The following is a 21,666-nucleotide window of genomic DNA, read 5'->3' as shown; positions in this document are numbered from 1 at the left end:
ACCATATTAACAAGAAAACCGACAAAAATCACATGATTATCTCAATAGATACAGAAAAAGCCTTTGACAAAATACAAGTCATTCCTATTGAGAATACTAGAAAGCATAGGAATAGAAGGACCTTTCCTAAAAATAATAAATAATATATATCTAAAACCATCAGCAAACATCATCTGCAATGGGCATAAACTAGAATCCTTCCCAATAGGATTCCCATGATCACCTCTATTATTTAACATTTTACTAGAAACACTAGTTGTAGCAATTAGAGAAGAAGAAGAAATTGAAGGTATTAAAATAGGCAATGAGGAGACCAAGTTATCACTCTTTGTGGATGACATGATGGTTTACTTAAAGAATTCTAGAGAATCAACAAAAAAGCTAGTCGAAATAATCAACAACTTTAGCAAAGTTGCAGGATACAAAATAAACCCACACAAGTCATCAGCATTACTATATATTTCCAACATATCTCATCTGCAAGAATTAGAAAGAGAAATTCCATATAAAATCACCCTAGACAATATAAAATACTTAGGAATCTATCTGCCGAGACAAACACAGAAACTAACTATATGAACACAACTACAAAGCACCCTCCACACAATTAAAACTAGATCTAAACAATTGGGGAAAACATCAATTGCTCATGGGTAGGATGAGCTGACATAATAAAAATGACAATCCTACCCAAATAAATTTACTTATTTAGTGCCATACCCATTGAACTACAAAAACATTTTTTTACTGAATTAGAAAAAACCATAACAAAGTTCATTTGGAAGAACAAAAGATCAAGGATATCCAGAGAAATAATGGGGAAAAAAATGCAAAGGAAGGGGGCCTTGCAGTTCCAGATCTCAAACTATACTATAAAGCAGTGGTTATCAAAACAATTTGGTACTGGCTAAGAGACAGAAAGGAGGATCAGTGGAATAGACTTGGGGTAAATGACCTCAGCAAGACAGCCTATGATAAGCCCAAAGATTCCAGTTTTTGGGACCAAAATCCACTATTTGATAAAAACTGCTGGAAAAATTGGAAGACAGTATGGGAGAGATTATATTTGGATCAACATCTCACACCCTACACCAAGATAAACTCAGAATGGGTGAATGACTTGAACATAAAGAAGGAAACTGTAAGTAAATTATGTGAACACAGAATAGTATACATGTCAGATCTTTGGGAAAGGAAAGATTTTAAAACCAAGCAAGAGTTAGAAAAAGGCACAAAATGTAAAATAAATAATTTTGATTACATCAAATTAAAAAGTTTTTGTACAAACAAAACCAATGTAAACAAAATTAGAAGGGAAGCAACAAATTGGGAAAAAATCTTCATAACAAAAACCTCTGACAAAGGTCTAATTACTCAAATTTATAAAAAGCTAAATCAATTGTACAAAAAATCAAGCCATTCTCCAATTGATAAATGGGCAAGGGACATGAATAGGCAAATTTCAGTTAAAGAAATCAAAACCATTAATAAGTACATGAAAAAGTGTTCTAAATCGCTTATAATCAGAAAGATGAAAATCAAAACAACTCTGAGGTATCACCTCACACCTAACAGATTGATTAACAGGACAGCAAAGGAAAGTAATGAATGCTGGAGGGGATGTGGCAAAGTTGGGACATTAATGCATTTCTGGTAGAGTTGTGAACTGATCCAACCATTCTGGAGGGCAATTTGGAACTATGCCCAAAGGGTGCTAAAAGACTGTCTACTCTTTGATCCAGCCATAGCACTGCTGGGTTTGTACCCCAAAGAGATAATAAGGAAAAAGACTTGTACAAGAACATTCATACCTGCACTCTTTGTGGTGGCAAAAAAATTGGAAAATGAGGGGATGTCCTTCAATTGGAGAATGGCTGAACAAATTGTGGTATATGTTGGTGATGGAATACTATTGTGCTCAAAGGAATAATGAACTGGAGGAATTCCATGTGAACTGGAACGACCTCCAGTAATTGATGCAGAGTGAAAGGGGCAGAACCAGGAGAACATTATACACAGAGACTGATACACTGTGGCACAATCAAATGTAATAGACTTCTCCATTAGTGGCAATGCAGTGATCCTGAACAACTTGGAGGGATCTATGAGAAAGAATACTATCCACATCCAGAGGAAAAACTGTGGCAGTAGAAACACAGAAGAAAAACAACTGCTTGATTACACGAGTCGAGGGGATATGATTGAAGATATAGACTCTAAATGAACATCCTAGTGCAAACATCAACAACATGGAAATAGGTTCTGATCAAGGACACATGTAATACCCAGTGGAATTGCACATCAGCTACCGAAGGGTGGGGGAGGGGAGGGAGGTTTCTTGTAACCAAGGTATAATGTTCTAAATTGATTAAATAAATAAGTTAAAAATAAAACAAAAAAATAAATATAAATAAATATCTTAATAGCTGTGGGACCCTGGCCAAGTCACTTCACCCTTTTTTATCTTAGTTTCCTCATCTATAAAATGAGCTGGAGAAGGAAATGGTAAACCACTCCAGTATCTTTGTCATGAAGTCAGACATGGTTGAACAACAAAACATTTCTATATCACTTACTATGCTCCGGGCTCTGTGTTAAGCACTTTATAAATATTATTTCATTTTATTTTCATAACAAAACTGGGAGATAGATACTATTATTATCTTCATTTTACAATTGAGGAAACTGAATCAAACAGAGGTTAAGTGACTTGCCCAGGGTCACTCAGCCAGGAAGTATTTGAAGCTAAATTTTAACCCAGGACCTCCCATCTCTAGGCCAGGCTCTCCATCCACTGAGCCACCTAGCTGTCCTCATCTTAATTCCCTCTCTGACCTCTGTTTCAGATCTCTCTACACTGGCATCTCCTTCTATCTTTCTGTCTCTGATTCTGTCTCTCATCTTCTTCTCTGTCTCTTCCCTTCTCTGCTTCTCTTTTTTCCCTGCTCCCCCTTTGCACTCCCAGGTCTCTGCCTCTCTTTCCAGCCTTCCATGTTGATTCATCTCCCTTCTTTCTTCGTCTCTCCCCTGTCTGGCTCACATCTCTCTCCCATTCTTTCTCCCTCTGCTGCCCCAAGTCATTGTCTGTCTCTCTTCGGGCCCCTGGGTCTCCTTTCTCTCCCTCCTTCCCCTTTCTCTTCTTTTTGACATCTCACACGTTTCCTCCCTCTTCCCCAGTCCCTGGGCCTGCCTATGTGTCCTCTCCAGGGGCAGGTTTTTTTGGGAGCCTCTCCTGGCCTTTCCTGGGCATGGATGGAGGAGGCACCGAGGGGGAGGTCCTCCCTCCTCCCCATCACTGAGCCTGGCTGAGAGGGTGTCTCTCGCCCCGTGTCTGGTTTCCTTTGTGTCTTTCAGTCTGTTTCTCTGTGTGCTCCCTGTTGTTGGGGGCCCCCTCCCTGCGGGGTGAAGCAGGGCAGAGAGAACCAGAAGCAGCTGAGGAGTCACGCCACACGGGTCTCTTTGGCTCCCACGACACCAGACGTGCGGCTCAGCCCCTTCTCCGCGCCTGGGGGGCCCGAGCAAGAGCGGGCACCGTGGTGGGAGGGGAGGTTGGATGAGCTGACATAGGGCCAGCCGTTGTCTTCCCCCTCTTCCCCTTGGCGTCCTCACCTCCCTACTTCCCACCAGCTGCAAAAGCAAAGTCAGCGGCTCAGCCTCTTGGAAAAACTGCTGTGTTTAGTGGGGTGGATGCTGGGGGGAGAGGGGGAAGGGACACAGGGAGAGGCTCCTCGTCCAGCTGGCCCTTCCCTTCCCCTGCCTTCCAGGGGCTGAACCTAAGCTAAGCTGGATCAAGGCCATATGGTGGAAGGCATGGAGGGAAAAACTAAAGTCCCAGAAGGCCCCCAAACTGCTCTGATGGCTGGCTGGCTGGGTCAGTTTGTCTGTCCAGGCCTGCCTCTGTGTCTGTCTGTCTGCCCTGGTCTAGCTTTAAGTCTGTGCTGATCTCTGACTGCCTCTGTCCAGGCCTATCTATCTCTGTGTGTCTGTCTGTCTGTCCAGGTCTATCTCTGTTTGTGTCTGTTTGTCTGTCTGTATCCATCTGTCTCTTTCCAGGTGTGTCTGAGTCTGTGCTGATCTCTGATTCTGTCCAAATCTATCTCTGAATCGGTATGTCCATCTGTGCCAATCTGTCTGTCCATCCAGGTCTATGTCTGTGTACTGATCTCTGATTCTGCCCAGGCCTATCTCTGTGTGTCTGTCTGTCTGTCCAGGTCTATCTCTGTGTCTGTGTGTCTGTCTGTGCCCATCTGTCTCTCTCTCCAGGTGTATCTCTGTGTTTGTGCTGATCTCTGATCCTTTCTAGGCCTATCTCTGTATTTATGTGTCTGTTGTGATCTGTCTGTCTGCTAAGGTCTGTCTGTGTATCTCTCTGTGCCGATCAGTCTCTGAGTCCATCTTTCTGACCGGATCTATCTCTGGGTCTGTGTGTCTGTGTCTGTCTGTCTGTCTTTGTCCCTGTGGACCTGTTGGTCTGCCTGTCCAAGTGTCTCTCTTTTGTCCATTTGCTCTTTTGTTGTTGATCTGTCCCTTTTGACTTGTATGTCTGCCTGCTGTCTGTCTATCTTTCTGCATCTTCTGTGTTTAAAGTCCTTTCCTCTCTGGTAAAATCCTTTCTCCAGGCAGAGCCCTGCGGAGAAGTGAGCCCAGAGCCCCAGAGGGCAAGACCTTCCCCTCAACACACACCCCAGCCAGGAAGCCATCCTGTAGTGATGGCACAAAGTGGCAGGAGGAGGGAAGGAGGGGGGTGGGAGAAGGGGTCCTGAGGGGCCCTGGTGCTGGGCCAAGCACCCGGCCTCCCTGGGGAGCAGGAGCCCCAGCGTGCAGGCTGGAGTAAACCTCCCTGTCCATCCCCAGCCCCATCCTGGGAGCCCTGCCTGGTCTCCAGAACCCAGGGTCAGACTGGCATTGGGGCCAAAAGGCTATGTCTGTGGGAGGGCTAGGGATGGTGAGGAGGAAGGAAGAGTTCTTCTGCCAGGACCCTTGCCAGCTCTAACCCTGGCAGCTCAGGCATTGGCACCCCAACACAGGCAGCTTGCCCTTCCCCCTCCCCACAACTCCAGCCTATAAATAGCTCTCTGCACTTGCCTAAGTGATGACGCGGCCAGGGAAGGCGGAGGGGAGTCAACTTTGCGGAGCCAGTGGGCGGGCTGGGGCTGGGGGAGGGGAGCGCCCCTTCCCTGTGCTGTGCCATGGGCTGAATGACGGGCACGATTGAGTCATCTCTCTGGGCCCAGCTGCCCCACGTCACCGTCAGCTCCTCCAGGCACTCTTCATCCTCACGATTCATGGGCTAGCGTTTGAGTGGCAGGATTGGCACAGAGCCGTGGTGGGGAGAAGAGAGCAAAAGGAGGTGAGAGAGGGAATGATAGAGACCCAGAGAGCAAGAATCAGTTCTGGGGGGCAGCTGTGGATACAGAGTCAAGTCTGGAGATAAGAGGTCCTGGCTTCAAATCTGGCCTCAGAACTTCCTAGCTGGGTGACCCTGGACAAGTCACTTAACCCCAGGTGACTAGTCCTTACCACTCGTCTGTCTTGGAACCAATATTGGTTCTAAGACAGAAGCTAAAGGGTTTAGAAAAATAAAAAATAAAAAAGAATCAGCTCTGAGCTGGGCATCCTAGGAGACTTGTCTCTTGACTTCTCAAGGAGCCAGACGTGGCGTGGGCCCTGGGCATCGTACTTTGCCCTGTCTGATGAGCTCACAGGTGCCCTTGATAATTGGGCTTAAATCATACTGAAGCATCCAGACTAGCCAACAGAAGACTCACATTTTCTACATCCCCCCTCCCCCTCCCTACCTCCTGGTCCTCCAACCCTAGGCCCAGCCACTGCAAGTCTGAAGAAACTGAGGTCCAGTCGACATCACCCCTGACGTGCACACTATTATTCCCCTCTTTGAGGCTGGGGTCCCTCCAGAGACCACCTAGGAAGCAGCGAAGGGAGGGTCCCTGCCAGCGTCCCCTAGACGTGCGATGGCGATGCCCTCCCCTCCCCCACCCCTTTCCCCTTCTTCCCATCTTTCTAGCCCCTGCTGCCTTCCTCCCCCCCCCCCATTCCTAAGCCGGCCAATCAAACGCGGAGAAGGCACATCTGGGTCACAGGTACATTTAATCGAGTGGGTCTGGGAGCCAGCAGCGCCCGAGTCAGACCTGTCATGCAGCCTCTATGTACAGTGGGCATCGTGCCTGCCCCGGGGGGTATTGCTGGGGCAGCCTCGTGGCAGCAAACAGGGCAGTGTGGCGGTGTCAGCCTCTCCCCACCCCAAATCTGGGAACAGCAGACGGGAGGGGAGGCGAGGATCTCAGGCTAAGTGTCTGTGCCCAGAGGAGGGGAGGCATTGGCCAGCGTGGTGAAGGAGGCCGGGGACTTGGGGCTGAAGAAGAGCCGTCTTAACGGGTGAGACCCCTCAGGATGTCCCTCCCCTGTGGGATACCCACACTTCCTGCCAGTGCCATTCCTACCCCAGGGGTCTGCGAAGGGTGCTGGGGGGACGATCAGAAGGCTGAACCCCCTGAAACATTCGGCCCTGCTTTGACCCGGGCTCACCCTGTTGGGAGGACTTTCCCAAGGGTCCCGTTCCAGCTCTCAGAGGGTTGTCCTGATCACAGAAGAGAGGGGAGGCCAGAGAAGAAAGGGAAGCAGGAAAGTAAAACTGCCTGTCATCAGTTTTCTGATCCGAGCAATGGGTCTGACTCTCAATCCTGGAAGTCTGTCCCTGGCTTGTCAGGCCCAGGACAACAGGGTTTGGGTTGTTTTTTAGCATTCTGTAGCTATTCCCAACCACAAAGCCAGCGTGTTATCGCGATGTCCGGGTGGCCTTTCAGTGGCGAGGCTGTGGTTGGGGATGCTCTGGCCTTGGGGGGAATTCAGACCACGGCTGGGCTAGGGGTGAGTAGGGGCAGGATCCGGACAGGCCCCATCGTGGTTGTTCCAGCTCCGGCCCCCTCCTCCTCTCAAACAAGAGAACACCCCCTGTTCTTTCTCCTCCATCCCTCCCCTCCTCTGCCAGCCCAGGTTTCAAGTTATGGGAGAGACCAGTGAAACTTTCCTGAGAATTGAGTGAGTGAGAGATGGTGCTATTAGGGAGGCAGCCGTCGGGAACAGAGAAGCGGAGAAGGCCTTCCCGTATCTCCCAGCCCCTTCGAACCCTGAGGAGGGGAGCAGGCCTTGAGGAGGGAGAGGGACATTTTCCCTCCCCCATGCCCGAATGGACGGAGACAGAGAGACACACACAGACATACATACAGGCTGGACTGAGGGGGAAGGTGGCACAAGGCATGCAACGAATGGAAGGGTAGAATTCCGGGGAGAGCCACAGAGAGCCCTGAAGGACAGCTCTCCCCGGGGCTTGACTCATTGTGGAGCAGGGCACTGGTGGGCGCAGGAATTGGCACCTTGGCACGAGGGCAAACCTGCTTAGGGTAGCAGCTGATCCCTGCCCTTAACTTCCTCTCCAACCTGCCCTCCAGAGCGCCTGTGTCTATTTAGAGTGGTGCCCAGCAGCGTGGCAGCAAGTGAGCAGGGAAGCAGGTAAGGAGACCCTGCTCCATTCCCTGGAACCAGAAGCCGGGAACAAGGGGGCAGAGTTGGTGTCTGGGTCATCTCCTAGGGGTGGGGCACTATCTTCTTCTGTGCCTGCCATGCCTGGACTTCAGATCTCCGTCAGAGCATCCGCGGGTACCAGGCCTCTCTTCTTGCCGCTACTAACTCGGATGAAGCCATCAGCATCCTTGCTTCTGCCCACACCTACGCAGATCTGAACAGGAAAGAGGGAGGGCCGAGTGCTCAGCACCAACCAGGCAGGGTGGCACTGCCCACTGCATTGGCAACATCATGGTGGGTCCAGAGCCCAAATAACTTATAGACCCCCGCCATTTTCCTTTTTAAAGAAAAAAAAATATTTGCTTTCTGTATTAGTAACAACTCTAAGACAGATGGGCAAGGGCTAGGCAAACAAGGTTAAGTGACTCGCCCAAAGCCACACAGCTAAGAAATGTCTGAGGCCAGATTTGAACCTAGAACCTCCCATTTCCAAACCAATGTGCTACCTCGATGCCCCCACTTGCCCAGCCATTGAGTCTAGAATTCTGTCCTAGGCTTGAGAGGAGAGGGACAAGTAGGAGGGAGAGCACCCACTCTGAGAATACCTGTGCTTGACTGGTTCTGGCTTTCTCCATTTCTACCCTGACTCCCTCAGGCTATGCTTGGAGAGGGGCACAATAATTTCCCCCCCAAATTTCCCCTTCATGCTGCCAACCAGCTAAATCAGATAGGATGTTCTTTCTTCTGTCTGCCTTTCTTCCCACTACAAGGCTGATGGAATTCTCTTCCAGGCACTATCTGAGAGCTTTCTCCTGCCTTCCATCTGACTGTCTGCTTTCTCCCAATCTCTTTCACCCTTTGGATGGCAGAGAACCCCTCGATCACTCACCTGACTCTCCTTGAGGCTCATGTAGCCCTGTTCCTTATTCCCAGAAAATGGCTGGCAGCACCGCCATACACTTTCTCCTGGCCTCACCCGCTGCACAAAATTGGCTGGGAAGAAGCCGACACGGTCGCCGATCTTGCCCTGTTTGACAAATTCGGTGAGGATGGTAGGGGCAAACCTCCTCCCTGACCTCATCTTCAACTCAATGAGCTCACTTCCAATTCTCATTTGGTTTCCTGGACCTCAAGCCCCAAGGCACCTTGCCACCAGTCCAGTTGAGTTTAATGTTTCCCTTGTTTTCTTTTCTTTTTTTCTTTTTTTTCAAAAGCTATGAATAGTTTTTATTTTTTAAATTAATTAATTTATTGAGTCAATTTAGAACATTATTCCTCGGTTACAAGAATCATATTATTTCCCTCCCTTCCCTCCCCCCACCCTTCCCACAGCTGACAGTAATTTTACTGGGTATTACCTTTCCTTTGTTTTCTAAAGAAATTTTGATTCTGCCTTGGTGGTTGGGGATAGGAGTGGGCAGGAAGAACCTCCAAGAAGGGAAAAGTGGCAGCTTAGACACTTGGGATGGTGGAGCTGGTGGGGGCCTGGGGTTTTGAACCTAGTTGGCCACGGCTTCCATGGGGGCAGTGCCCAGAGGGCGATTTAGCAGGCAGCAGTATCTGTTACAGTGGGGTTTGCTTATGCTTCTGGCTTTCTCCATTTCTACCCTGACTCCCTCGGGCTATGCTCAGAGAGGGGCACAATAATTCCCCCCCCCCCAAATTTCCCCTTCATGCTGCCAACCAGCTAAATCACCTTCCACCAGTCCTCGTTAGAATCGTCCACAAGCATGATCCGATCTCCAGGCCTGGGGAAAGAGCAGACTCAGGGCAGTCTCTGGAGATAAGAGGACTCCCACCCATCCCCACCCTGACCCAAGCTGTGGCAGCCAACTGGAGGAGCTTATTCAGTATCCTTGTGGTGACATTGGGTGCCAACAGCTGCAAGCCCATGCCCAATCAGGGAAAGTGACAGCCTTGGGGGAAAGGGAAGGAGCAAGGGTCTGGAGCTCTGGGGAGACACTTACTGCAGAGCCAGGTCATTATGCTCTTGGGGCAAAAACTTGTAGAGGGCGACATAGGAATACATGGGGCCCACGTCCTTCCGAATGGTGCCCTTGGAAGCCTGGGGTGTCATGGTGGAGAGATGAGCATTGACATCAAATCTGGCATCCCACCGTAAGCACTCATCCAGTTAGAACTTTAGAACATTAGAGCTAGAAGGGACCCTGGAGACCAGCTCATTTAACGCTAACTTTTTCCCAAGAAGGGAAAGTACTTGCTTAAAATTGTACAGTGAATTGGTGATGAGAGTTCTAAAATTTTAGAGCTAAAAAGGAACATTTTTAAATATTTTCTGTCTTAGTAACATCTCTAATACAGGAAGGCAAGGACTGTAGGGCTAAGTGACTTGCACAGGGTCACCTCACTTTGAAATGTCTGAGGCCAGATTTGAACCTAGATCCTTTCTACTCCAGGTCTGGAACTTTATCCACTGTGCCACCTAGCCACTTGGCTAAAAAAAGAATATTAGATGTCATCTAGTCCAACTACCTCATTCAAATAAGCCTAACCTGTTATTGCTCTCCCCATCCCAACCCTCAGCCCCCATCTATACCCAAATAGCACAGGGCCTTACCTGCTGTTGTCCAGGACTTTTCTCCTCAGGTCCTGTCACTTCATTCTCAGTTGGTGGAGTAAAGACTATAACAGTGGGATGGGGGGGGGAGTGTAAAGATTTAGGCATTGAGGGGGCCCCCATCCCTTAGCACTAGAGTGCCTTCCTCATACTTACCACTGTCACTGGCACCCTCCTCTGAGCTACGGATGCTACCCTCCCCATCCTCTGCCAATTCATCCCGCTCACTCTGGGAAAGATAAGAAAAGGGAAAGGAAGAAAGGAAGACTGAGGGAGAATCCTCAACCCTCAACCATCTCCCCTAATGTGCCCTGTCCTAGCTCTTTCCCTCAGGAACCTCCAGCCCTCATCTCCCTTTCCTTAGAGTCTCCCAGCCCCAATCCCTTCTCCAGTGTCTCCCATTCCCCAGCCCCACTTCTCTTTTCTTTATATCCTCCAGCCCCCATACATCTTCCCTCAGGGACTTCAGAGCCTCATCTCTCTATCCTAGTATATCCCATCCCCAAAGCTTTTCCCCACACTGGATCTCCGCCCTGGTCTCTCCTCCCCCTCATGCCTTTCCCCCATGCTTGGACCAAAGTGTACCAGGCTTCGGGTGGGAGACTCTGAAGTGCTGCTGAAGCTTGAGCGGTTCATTAATGCCAAGGAGGTACCATAGCGCAGGGTCTCATAAATGGGATCCACTTTCCCACTGGCACCTATGAAAGTTGTACCTTCAGAAACCTGGCAGCTTACCTCTTCCCAAGAATCTTCTTAAACTCTCTAAATTCTTGACCCCTGGGCATTGCATCTGGACACCTTAAAAGCTGGTACAATGCCCTGGGTGGCTAGTGCCAGTGTCCACTCTTCCTGAAAAAGTAGTGCCTACCACAAGAAAACTTGACTCCCCAGTCCAGGAGACCGAGGCACCTTATCTCACTATAGTCTAGGAGGAATGGGAATTAAATATGTCCTTACCCGCTGGGGGAGACTCTCGGGTACAGGCTGAGGGTGGCTCATGCACCAGGAGAGGGGAGCTGAAGTTCCTACGGAAAGAGGTGGACTAGGGGAAGAAAGAATAGAGAGATATCAGTGCCAACATACGGGGCAGAAGGCTTGATCTTCCTTGCTGTTTCCCACTGTGTGAAATGAGTTGTTGTTTTTTAACCCTGGCCTTCCATCTTAGAATTAATGCTAACTATGGGTTCCAAGGCAGAAGGAGAGTGGTCAGGCAATTGGGATGAAGTGACTTGCCTAGAGTCACACAGCTAGGAAGTGTCTGAGGCCAGACTGGCACCCAGGATCTCCCATCCACTAAGCCACCTAGATGCCCCAGAATGAGTTCTTTGTAATGAGGAAGGAAGATGAAGTACCCTCCAAGGCACATTGAGCACTGAGTGGTCAACTAGAAAGTGACTAGATAGACCCTTCCTCACCGTTTTGCCTGGGCACTGCTGGTGGGAGATTTCCTCAGAGCACCAGAGGTGGACGCTGGCTTTGCACGTCTTACATCGTAAGCCCTGCTTGGAGTTGCCTGGAGGGTAGTTTAGAGTTTAAAGGACAAAGAGAGAGGTCTCTTCTCTACTTTTCCCCTTCCTCCCTCTTCCCTTTCTCCCCCCCCCCCCCCCACACATTGGTTAGTGGTCCAAGGAAGTTTCTGTTCATATCTGTCTTCCCAGAGAGACAGGACAAATATGTTGATATTATAGAGGATAGCTGTGTGAGGTAGGAAAAGAACTCCCCACCTGATGTCCCATAAAAGCAATGTCAGCATTGGAGGGCCAGGGAGCAAGGGGAAATAGGCAGATCCATGCTGTGTATCTTTCCCCCATGCCACCTTGGCGCTCGCACCTATGCCCACTCAATGGCCAGGCACTTACCCACGATAACCTGGTGGCAGAGTTCACAGGGGCTGGCACGTTTGAAGACATGCTCTTGGAAGCTGTGGGTCCTCAGGGGCTTGAGAGGTGCCAAAGGACGCTGGACTGGACAAGGGGATCGGGCAGAGTTGGGAAGGCCTGGATCAGTGGATACAGGTGGGGGTGAGGGAGGTGGCAATGGGGTTGGGGGGGTCAGCAGCACTTCCGTTGGGCACTTGAGCTCAGTGCCTGAGCGAAGGAAAAAATTCTCCACACTCTTGCTTCGAAGGATGGTCTTGAGGGATAGGGAACGCTTGAAACGTTGAAGCTGAAAGAGAGGAGGCCATGTTCATAGAGGGGACCAGAGTCCATAGGAGGGGAGGTTCTGATTACATCCAGTAGCACCCCAATAACCAGAAGCCCAAACTGGTAATCCCAATCAATGTCAGAGGAGAGCTAAGTGGTGCCATGGGTACAGTGCCTGGCCTAGAGTCAGGAATACTTGAGTTTAAAACTTGTCTCAAAGATTTACTAGCTGTGTGATCCTGGGCACATCATTTAACCTTATTTGCTTCAGTTTCCTCATCTCTAAAATGAGCTGGAGAAAGAAATGGCAAACCACACCAGGATCTTGGCTAAGAAGACCCCAAATGGGCTCGTGAAGAGTTGAATGCAATTGAAATGACAACAAATCAAGTGTTGGGGCTCAGAACTGGACTTGGAATTCTAGAGCTGATGAAGTTGTAAGGAAGAGGAAGCAGGCAGGTTCTAGATTAGGCCCTGATGTTCTAAATTCAGTCAATTTTCCATGTTCACAAATCCACACACTCCTCACTACCAGCATCAATCCCAGAAACTTGTCTTGTACTTTCCTTTCTACTCATAGAGTGAAACCCAGGACCCTCACTGTCTCATATCTATCTCATGGTCCCATTCTTGGCAATTCTCTGCCTGACTCAACCTGCCCAGATAGACCATGGGGAGGGAGGCAGAAGCCTGAAGATATGGATACAAATTCTGTGTCACTGCTGACCAAGGCTCCCAGATGATGAGCTGGACAGCATAAGGCACCACAGCTGCCAACCTCCTAGCCTTGCCAGGGGAGGAGTGGATGCAGCTGCTGGTTCAGAGAACACAGACACAACTTCTGCCACCCTATCCTCTGGGAGGACAATGTGGGGGCCTGGGGGATGTACTCAACAGCATCAGGTCTGCCAACCATGAAGTCTGAGCTTTACAGGATGTCTGGCTTTCCCAGAAGTTGGCATCACTGAACCATTTCCCAAATCCTGGCTTCCTGGATAGCATTGTTAGTCTCTGCCTTTGAAGGTTCCAGACAGGGCAGATAATAAAGTCTGGTGCCCCGAGGTCCCTGGGGGAGATGGGATAGGGTAGTGACAGTATGTAGAGTCATCTCCAGAGAATGTGAACAATGTCATTTGGGATGACCAGAATAATTATTTCTTAAACCCTAGGACAATCTCTGATGGGACATCCAGGGATGTTTAAAGAGTCCCTCTTCTTCATGCTCTGGAATTTTTTGGAGGGAGTGATGTATCCCATCTCTGTGACCAGAATTGTTCTGACCTATCTTGGAGCTATGCCATATATCCTTGTCAGACCAAGACCTAGGGGCAAAGAGGAAGAAAGTGGCTTGTCACTCATCCTGGCATGGCCAATGCCAACTTACTGGTGCCCCTAGGACAACCCTGCCAGAAATTACTTCCTCCTGGTCCCTGGAGGGAAGTATTCTGAACAAAATTTTCCCCTAGAGCTTGTGTGAAGGGGCTGTCCCAATTCTGGATCATTGGCATTCACTCCCAGGAGGGCAAGAAGGGGAACCATTGAGATGAGGAGGCAACTTGTGTCTTGTGTCCCTTAGGAGAAAAGCTAGTGGCAATCCAATGCAGGATGGAGGTGCTAGAGGGCAGGCAGCAGCTTCTCTGCCAGCTGGAGTAGTGCCTGATTGCTCCAGAAATGGCTGGTTCCACTGCCCACAACAGGCACTTTTCTGGGTTCCAAACCAAGACCTGTCTTCTCAGTCCAGCTTGGATGGAAATGACATGCCTAGATGTGACTCACCACATCCCTATTGCCATAGAAGTACTTTTCTCCTCTTTTTTCCTTTCACTGTGGAGGAAAGAGAGTGGAAGGTTTGAGTAGGGGGTAGCCAAAAGGAAGAAAGAAGGTCAAAGCTCTCTTATGTCCTCCTTTGCCCCTTGGAACTGTTCCCTGGCATGGGGGAGATGCTACTTTGAAGTAGCTGGCAGACTATTGGGCATCTTGGAACCTTTTAGGTATTTCTTTGGCTCCTTCTAGTCAATTGACCAGACTAGTTGACTTGTTTCTTCTGCCCACCCACTTCACCCTTCCAGGTCATGAACAGTATAAATTGTCAGGGCTGGAACTGACCTTAGGACATAAACTGTGAGGGCTTTGCCTAAAATGTAAGATTTGGCAGGAGCAAAAGCCTTCAGACTGATGGAACCATGGTTACCATGTAGTCCAAATCCTTTTTACACATGAGGTAACTGAGGCCCAGAGGGATTAATTGAATTGGGCAAGGTCATAGAAGCTCTTCCTACTATCCTACACTGCCTTTTTTTTAACCCTTACCTTTCATTCTAGAATCAATACTAAGTGTCCATTCTAATGCAGAAGAGAGGTAAGGGTCAGGCAACTGGGATTAAGTGACTTGCCCAGAGTCACATAGGTAGGAAATATCTAAGGTTAGATTTGAACCCAGGACCTTCAATCTCCAGGCCTGGCTCTTTATCCCAGAACCGCCTAGCTGCCCCTAGGCTTCCTTCTAGGAACCATAGAAATCATCTAGGCTAATGCTCTTGTTTTCCAGAGGAGGAAACTGGAGCCCATTATGGGAAAGTGGATCAATGGCATAATCGATATAATAACAAACCTTTGAGTGCTACATTTATTATTGTTTTTGTTGTTATTTTTATTATTACCCCAAATCACCCAACTTGTTAGTGGCAGGGCTCCAGTTAAAACCTAGGCCTGCTGACTCTCAGTACAGGACTTTTTCTACCTCTCTCCCTTATCATATCTCCCTGTCCATCTCTTCCTTTCCCCATCTGAGGCGCTCCTCCCTTTCCCCCAGTTCCTGAAAGGGCATGCAGCAGCTGCTGGGTAGGCGGCAGTGGGCACCAGTGCCAGCTGACTCAGATGGTGGTGCTGGCATAGAAAGGTCCCCTTTCCCTAGGGAGGATGGAGTCGAAGGCTGGTGGGCTGAGGGGGTGGGGATGTCCCATGTTGGAGGCAAGTTCCTTTTTCAGCTGCTTGGATCTGGGAATGGGGACAAGAATAGGTGTCATATCGGTAACTCACTACCTAGGGCCGAGTGGACAGGCCGGCAGTGCAGATGGAGTGGGAGAGAAGTCATCCTGGGTTAGGTCTATCCAGTGGGTGTACAGGGGAGAAGGGCAGAGAGAAGATGCCACAGTTGGTACTTTCTGCCTATGTGGGCCATGAACTGATGAAAAATAGGATCTGAAATCCTGGCATCAGTGTCTGCCAGTTGCTCAGCCCCCTCTGTTGTACCTGGCCAGCTCCAAGTAGCAGACATGAAGGAAGAGTATTGTGGGCAGCAACCAGACCCTCTTATCCTAGGAGGATGAAGGAATCTCCCACTCTCCCAATGCTAGGTCAGGGCATATACACTCCATTTTCTCCATCTTCATTGCCCACGTCCACTAAAGAGGAAGGGGCATTCATCTTGGGCAGTCGAAGAGAGGGAAAGGAGGGGTGATGCTCCTCCGTGATCTCCCCATGGCTATTTGCTATTGCATGATTGCCTTGTTTATAGGGTCTTTCACAAGGGTCTAGTTGATCAGGTAGCCTCCCAAGGCAGGACTGGGAAAGGGGACACTGCCCAGGCCAGATCTCCAGCCCTTCTCCCCATCTCCTCAGAAGGGGTCCTCAGGATGGGGGGAAGGGGGGAAAAACAGCAGTTTGAATCGGCCGACTGCTCTCCCTCCCCTCCCCCTAAGCTGAGCTTGCAGGATGGCCAACTTGCTGAGATGGCATTGATACCGCAGGAGCAACCCTGCCCACCCCAGCCCTAGGGCTGCTGAGAGAAAGGAGAGGAGTGGGGAGACAGGTTCTAGAGGGGGGAAGATGGCTGGGACTGGATGAGTTCCACTGCTAAGTACTTTGAGGTCTGGGGAGAGGTTTCTTCCCAGGTGATAAGGGAGGAGGGTAAGGGAGATGGGGAGGGGGTTGGTACCTTGGTTTACTATCTCCAACTGGAGTTATGGCCCCATCTCCTCCCCAGTTTTATTCCCCCTAGTTCTAAGAGGCTCTCGAATAGACCCCAATTTCACAATTGGACCCCTCCCCAGCACTCCTTAGCTATGAGACACTTATCTCTTCCCAAACTGAGTTAATCCTTCATGGGAGTTACCAATCCCCTCCCACAGTTCTGGGTAATCGGGTCAAAGGGAATCAAGGGCCCTAAGAGCCAGAAGGTCTGGACATGTGAGTTCCCACAAGCTCCATCTTCTAGGATGGCCCTGGTCCCCGGGCATGCATGGTCTTTATTCTCAGATGACTGACATTGCCTGCCTTCCTTGGATGCACTTAGCACGGGTTGACTTTGACCTTGAATTAACCTCTTGTGACTGGGGAAAGGTGTATATGTTGGGGTAAGGGTGGGAGGCAAGATATCCACGGAAGGATTTAGGCCACCAGATCCTAGAGGTGAACTTCAGGACCAGAGTGGAGACCAGAAGTATGAGGCACGCTTCCCCCACCGCAGGCCCTTTCCGCTAATTCCTCCCCCCTCCTCCCCCCCCTCCCCCCCGTAAATATTCCCAATAGACACGAATAGAGAAGCTGGAGGAACCAAAGATGGGAGGTCAGATTTTTACACCAGATTTAAGAGAATGGAGGCTTATTGGCCGGAGGGGAGTGGTCTCTTAACCCGAGCGTACCCATTTCTCTTAACCAGTCAGGGGTTTCTATCCAAATGCTAGCAGGGAATTCCTGCGGCTAAATTTTCGCGCGATCTGGGCCAGAGCTCATCTACATGAAGCTCCTTCCCTGTGCTCAGGTCTAATGCTTCCGAGGACCCCGCCCTCCTTCACTGGGGGATAAGTCATTCATTGTTCAATTGACTGGTTATTCCCGGGAGTAACAATCATGAATAATTAGGGTTAATTATGACATTAATTATGATGGCTTTTCTGTCTCAATCCTCCTTCCCCCCTCCCCCCATACTTGGTGGGAAAGGGGAGATGGGAGGGAGTGACAGCGAGTGGCACTACTCCACTTCTTTCCTCCTGCCCTCTCTCCCCCCAGAGGAGAGAAGCCTTCAACCGGGAGGACCCGACCCTAGGACCTCCTCCCCCACCCCACCCCTCTGCAGCCCTCCTCTCCGGGGCGCGCGGCTCCCCCGAGACTGCAGCTGGACAGAGACCCAGAGATCGAGAGACACCACAGAGAGACATAGAGAGGAAAGGCATAGCCAACGAGACAGCGACCTCAGAGCCCCCACACTCTCAAAACGAGCCAGTGCTACACACCAAGACTCACATCCCCAGGAAACACACACCTGCGTAAAACACACACAGACAGGCGCGCGCGACACACACACACACACACACGCACACTCACACACTCACACCTCACTGCTCCTCCTCCAGCTCCGCATTGATTCCCTCCAACAAAGGGGAGTTACAACCTTCCCCCAGGCGAGTCGGGATAGAGCTGACCAGCTGCCAGGGTCTCCGTCTCTGTGTGTGTTTGTGCATAGCGCGCGCACATGTGGTATGTGGTGTGGTGTGGTGTGAGTGCGTGTGTGTGTGTGTGTGTGTGTGTGTGTGTGTGTGTGTGTGTGTGTGTGTGCTTGCGCGTGAGCGTGTGGTCAGTTACTCCCTCCTTTCCTAGCCTGGTCCTATCTGGAGGCTGAGAGGTTCTCAGATAATGCTGGACAGCGCCCGCGCTGTGGTGCTGGGGCTGGTGGTTGATGGTGGTAGGAGAGGGGGCGAGTTATCGCGACCCCCTCTTGACCCTGGCCGCAGTGTATCTGCTATGTCGCGACAGTGCGGGGACAAAACAAGCCCGGGTCAAGGAGAGGGTAGGACAGAAAGCGGCAGCCGCGGGCCGAGGAGGGGAGAGCTGCAGGGCGGGAAAGAAGGAACGGGAAGAGAAGGGAGGAAATCACGACCCCTCCCCAAATTACCTTGGTTTCCTGGAGGTTGGAAACAGTCCCAGGGGAGGGGAGAGTGGCAGCGTCCTCAGGTTCGTTCTCCTTCTCGCTCATTTCGGTCATGGTCGTGGTCCCGCAGCTGGGGCGCTGCGTGAAGGGGATAGCGGGGGTGGTGGGGCAAAAGCTAGGCAGGAGGGCCGGCTTAGTTGCGAGCGAGGCCAGGCGGAGAGATTCTCACTGGGGTCCTCTACTCCCTTCTTCCCAAGCTCTCGAACCTGATCCCCCGCCTCAAAAGCAATCCAAGAAGAACCCTCCTTCCCCCTCCCCCCTAAAAATGCCAAGCAAATACCCGAATTTGCTCTGCAGGATGAGAAAGTTCTGGGGCTGCCCCGCAAGGAGGAAGACAATTAAATGAATGAGTAATTAAAGGCAGATTTGGGAGAGAAGACCCCCAGGCACTGAGGGTTTGCAGAGGATGCTGTGCAGAAGAGAGAGGGAAGGAGGAATGGAGGGATGGAGGGATGGAAGGAGAGAGCTTAGGGCTGTGTCCGGTCGGGCCCCACAGTCCTCTGAGCCCGCCCCCCACCCCCCTCCCCCCAGCCCTTGCCTGGGCACTTGGCATCCCCTTTGCCCAGTCCTCGCCTCCCAACTTTGATTTAAGAGGTCGCTTGGCCCCACCCCCTCCTTTTCCCTGCTCCCCCGCTCCGCTATGCAAATCAGATAAATAGCCATTGGCTGCTGTTCTGACGGGGGTAGGGGGGGACTAGAGTAGGTGGGGCCAGAAAGGATCAGAAAAAAGTGGGAGGGGATTTGGGGGGGACCCTCTAGGAAAGAAAGCGAAGGGTTGGGGAGAGAGTAGGGGCTTCCAAGCTAATCTTCTCATCTGCTCCGATCTGAGACCGAGGATGGATAGGAGGTAAAAACGAGTTGGAGATGCAGCAGGAGAGATGAGGGTTAGACTGAGGGAAAGACTTCCCTATAGTAAGGGGAAGGAGTTGTTGAAAGGTAGGGAATAGTGCCTGAGGATGGGGCTGTCTCATCTCAAAATCAAGAGAGACCCCACCTCACCCTTACCTACTCCTGGACTAGACAAGAAGTTTAGTCAAAGCTTTCCTCTAGAAAAGGCAAGAGACAAGTAGACTTGGTCAGCAAGAAGCCATGCCAGTCTAATGTCAGGTGAATCTGGGTTTCTATCCAGATTGTCATTTTGTGATATTGGGACTCATGATGCCCCTTTGGGCCTCAGCAGTCGAATGAGACATTCCCCCTGTTCTCAGGGTCCCCAAATCCATCTAAATAACCTCATCGAACCAAAGACCTTCTTGGAGTTGTTTTAATTAAGGATAGGGGAAGGCTAGGCTGGGAGGGAGAAGCTCAGCAGCAATGAAAACATTTCACTCTCCTGGCATTCCTCTTATGGAGTCTGCTGACGTCTCCACATCCCCTGTGACTGTCACTTGTCTAGAGGCTAGTTTCCTCAAATCCTCCCCTCACATTTTCCCCTTCCATTGTTATCTTCATAAGGAGGAATCTCTAGGGGCATCTTTCTCTGTTGCTTTGTTTCTTGTCCAGGTGTTTCTCTGGGTGGGGTGTAAGGAGGATCTCCTCCCTCCTTTGGGTGAGCAGAGGCAGGATTATTTCATTGCTCTCACCATGGCTCCCCTGTTGTCTGATGTGATGCACTGGATTAGGTGGGGGAGAAGGGGGGCTTTATTTATCCTCACATGGCATCTGGGGAGAATGCAGTAATGAGATTATTGGAGGCTCGATTTCCCCTCCCATTATCAGTCTTTCTTTGCCATCCCCCTACCTCTCCTGTCTAACCCATGATGATATCATTGCTTCTCCTACCAGCCCACTCAGGTTATGAAGTCCCAGGGCAGGAGATTTATTTGCAAGCCGTGGAAGTAGAACAAGGGCAAACAAGATTGACTTTAGGAGGCTCTGGACCACCCACCCCTCCCTATCCAGAAGCTTCTACCCTCCTTCTCTGGTCCTCAGAGAGATTTTCTGCCGAGTGGGTAACAGAACCTGTCCTGATCCCAGCCCTCAAGACAGTTGTCCTCAAAAAGCATTCCATTTTCCCACATCTCCAGATTGTTTTGTCCTGTCTAGATCAGTCTTCCCCTCTGCAGTCCCAGAATTACCCAGAGCATTCCTAGGAAGGGTCATTTGTGTTTCCCTCCTGCTTGGGGCAAGACCCTGATCCAGTCACAGGGGAAATGATTGGGGGGGGGGGAATTGTGGTCCTGTGTTTGGTGTTCAGCTGGGAAGATATTATAGCCTTCTTGATAGGGACTACTTAATTGCTCTATTAACTCATTTTTTTCCTTCTAAAGAATTTCTTACTTCTCCCTCCTATTTCTCTGGGGTAGAGATAAGGATCCCACAATCTCTTAGACTACCAGTGGGGACAGTGACTAAGAAAGAAGGAGAAATTGAGGTTATCAGGTACCCAGAGATTCTAGTTAGATTTTATGCTGAACTTAAAAAAAAATTGTGCTGAACTCAGATGGAAATAAATGATAGGGCAGATGGTCAAGGGGGAGGCTGGGAAATTTCTAGCTCTGTAGACTTCTAGAAACAAGTCCCACTTGGACCCCAGGTATCCTTCTTAGCTGAGGCAGGGGGTTGGAGGGTATGACCTCTGGAGGTCCTTTGGGAATTGGATGACTTCCTGAAGCATCCCTGTTCCTGACCAGAATAGTCTTTCTTTAATAGTGTCTGAGTCATGGCCCGTGCTGCTACTGCCTAATGACAGGCCACTCCCCAATCTTGTGTCTGACCCTGTTAATAATGATAACAGCTCACATTTTCTGAGGAGTGCTTTCAGGTCAACAGGAGGCTTTCCCCAAAACATCCCTATCAGGTAGGGGCATGAAATACCTCCATTTTGCAGATGAGAAACCAGCCAAAAAAGGGATTACCCAAGGTCTTAAATCTAAGAAGTATTGGGACCAGGCTATGAACTTGTGTCTCTTGCTTCCATGTCCTGTGGATTTTGAATGCTTCCAGACCCCAGACAAGAAAGGGAATGGACTTAGGGTGTCTACTCCTGGAGAAGGCTGAGGAAGGCACCATGGGAAAATCAGAGCCCAGATTCAGATAAGGTTGGACCTTCCATTCTCACTGAGAACTGAAATGATTTGTAGGAGGAGATAGAGTTCATTTAGGGAGGAAGAGAGGGGAAGGGTGAGAGCTAGCACAGCAGTAAGATGGATAACAGTCAAACTGCAAGATGGATTGCTCCCTTGACCACCACCAGGGGACTAGAAACAAACCAGAATTATATCAGATGTTTCCTTTTGGGGGAAAACTAAGGGAGGAGAAGCTGAGGTTGATTTGGACAGGATAGGAGGATGGATGAAATAACCTTCAATCTGGGTCTCTTCATCCCTCAGCAAAACCCCATGTATTTTAGGTTCAACTAAGAAGACTTTGAGTCCCTTCACCTCCTCCCTGGTGTGCCTGACCCTTTCTGAACAGGCTTAAAATGCCTAGGCTGGAATAACTGACTCACTTCGATGTCCCCAGCCATGAAA

General features: G+C 49.9%; 1 protein-coding gene across 2 annotated transcripts; it reads right to left on the bottom strand.

Moving 5' to 3' along the window:
* Nucleotides 1-6,091: 6,091 nt before the first annotated feature.
* STAC2 (SH3 and cysteine rich domain 2) lies at nt 6,092-19,850 on the bottom strand. Of its 2 annotated transcripts, none has more exons than XM_001366502.4 (11): nt 18,158-19,850; nt 11,980-12,286; nt 11,536-11,633; nt 11,078-11,162; nt 10,706-10,818; nt 10,277-10,349; nt 10,121-10,185; nt 9,510-9,607; nt 9,239-9,290; nt 8,432-8,569; nt 6,092-7,756 (listed from the first exon to the last, which is right to left on the bottom strand). In XM_001366502.4, the coding sequence occupies exons 1-11, from the start codon at nt 18,245-18,247 to the stop codon at nt 7,652-7,654; spliced, it is 1,224 nt and encodes a 407-aa protein (XP_001366539.1). In that variant the 5' UTR covers nt 18,248-19,850; the 3' UTR covers nt 6,092-7,651. The 2 variants fall into 2 exon arrangements, with proteins under 2 accessions (XP_001366539.1, XP_007482384.1); XM_007482322.3 differs by lacking the exon at nt 18,158-19,850 and adding an exon at nt 17,600-17,763.
* Between the last annotated feature and the right edge of the window lie 1,816 nt (nt 19,851-21,666).

Source organism: Monodelphis domestica, chromosome 2 (genome assembly GCF_027887165.1).
Source record: "Monodelphis domestica isolate mMonDom1 chromosome 2, mMonDom1.pri, whole genome shotgun sequence".
In the NCBI taxonomy this organism is placed as follows: Eukaryota; Metazoa; Chordata; class Mammalia; order Didelphimorphia; family Didelphidae; genus Monodelphis; species Monodelphis domestica.
The sequence above is the reverse complement of the archived record's forward strand: the minus strand, read 5'-3'. Positions and strand labels throughout refer to the sequence as shown.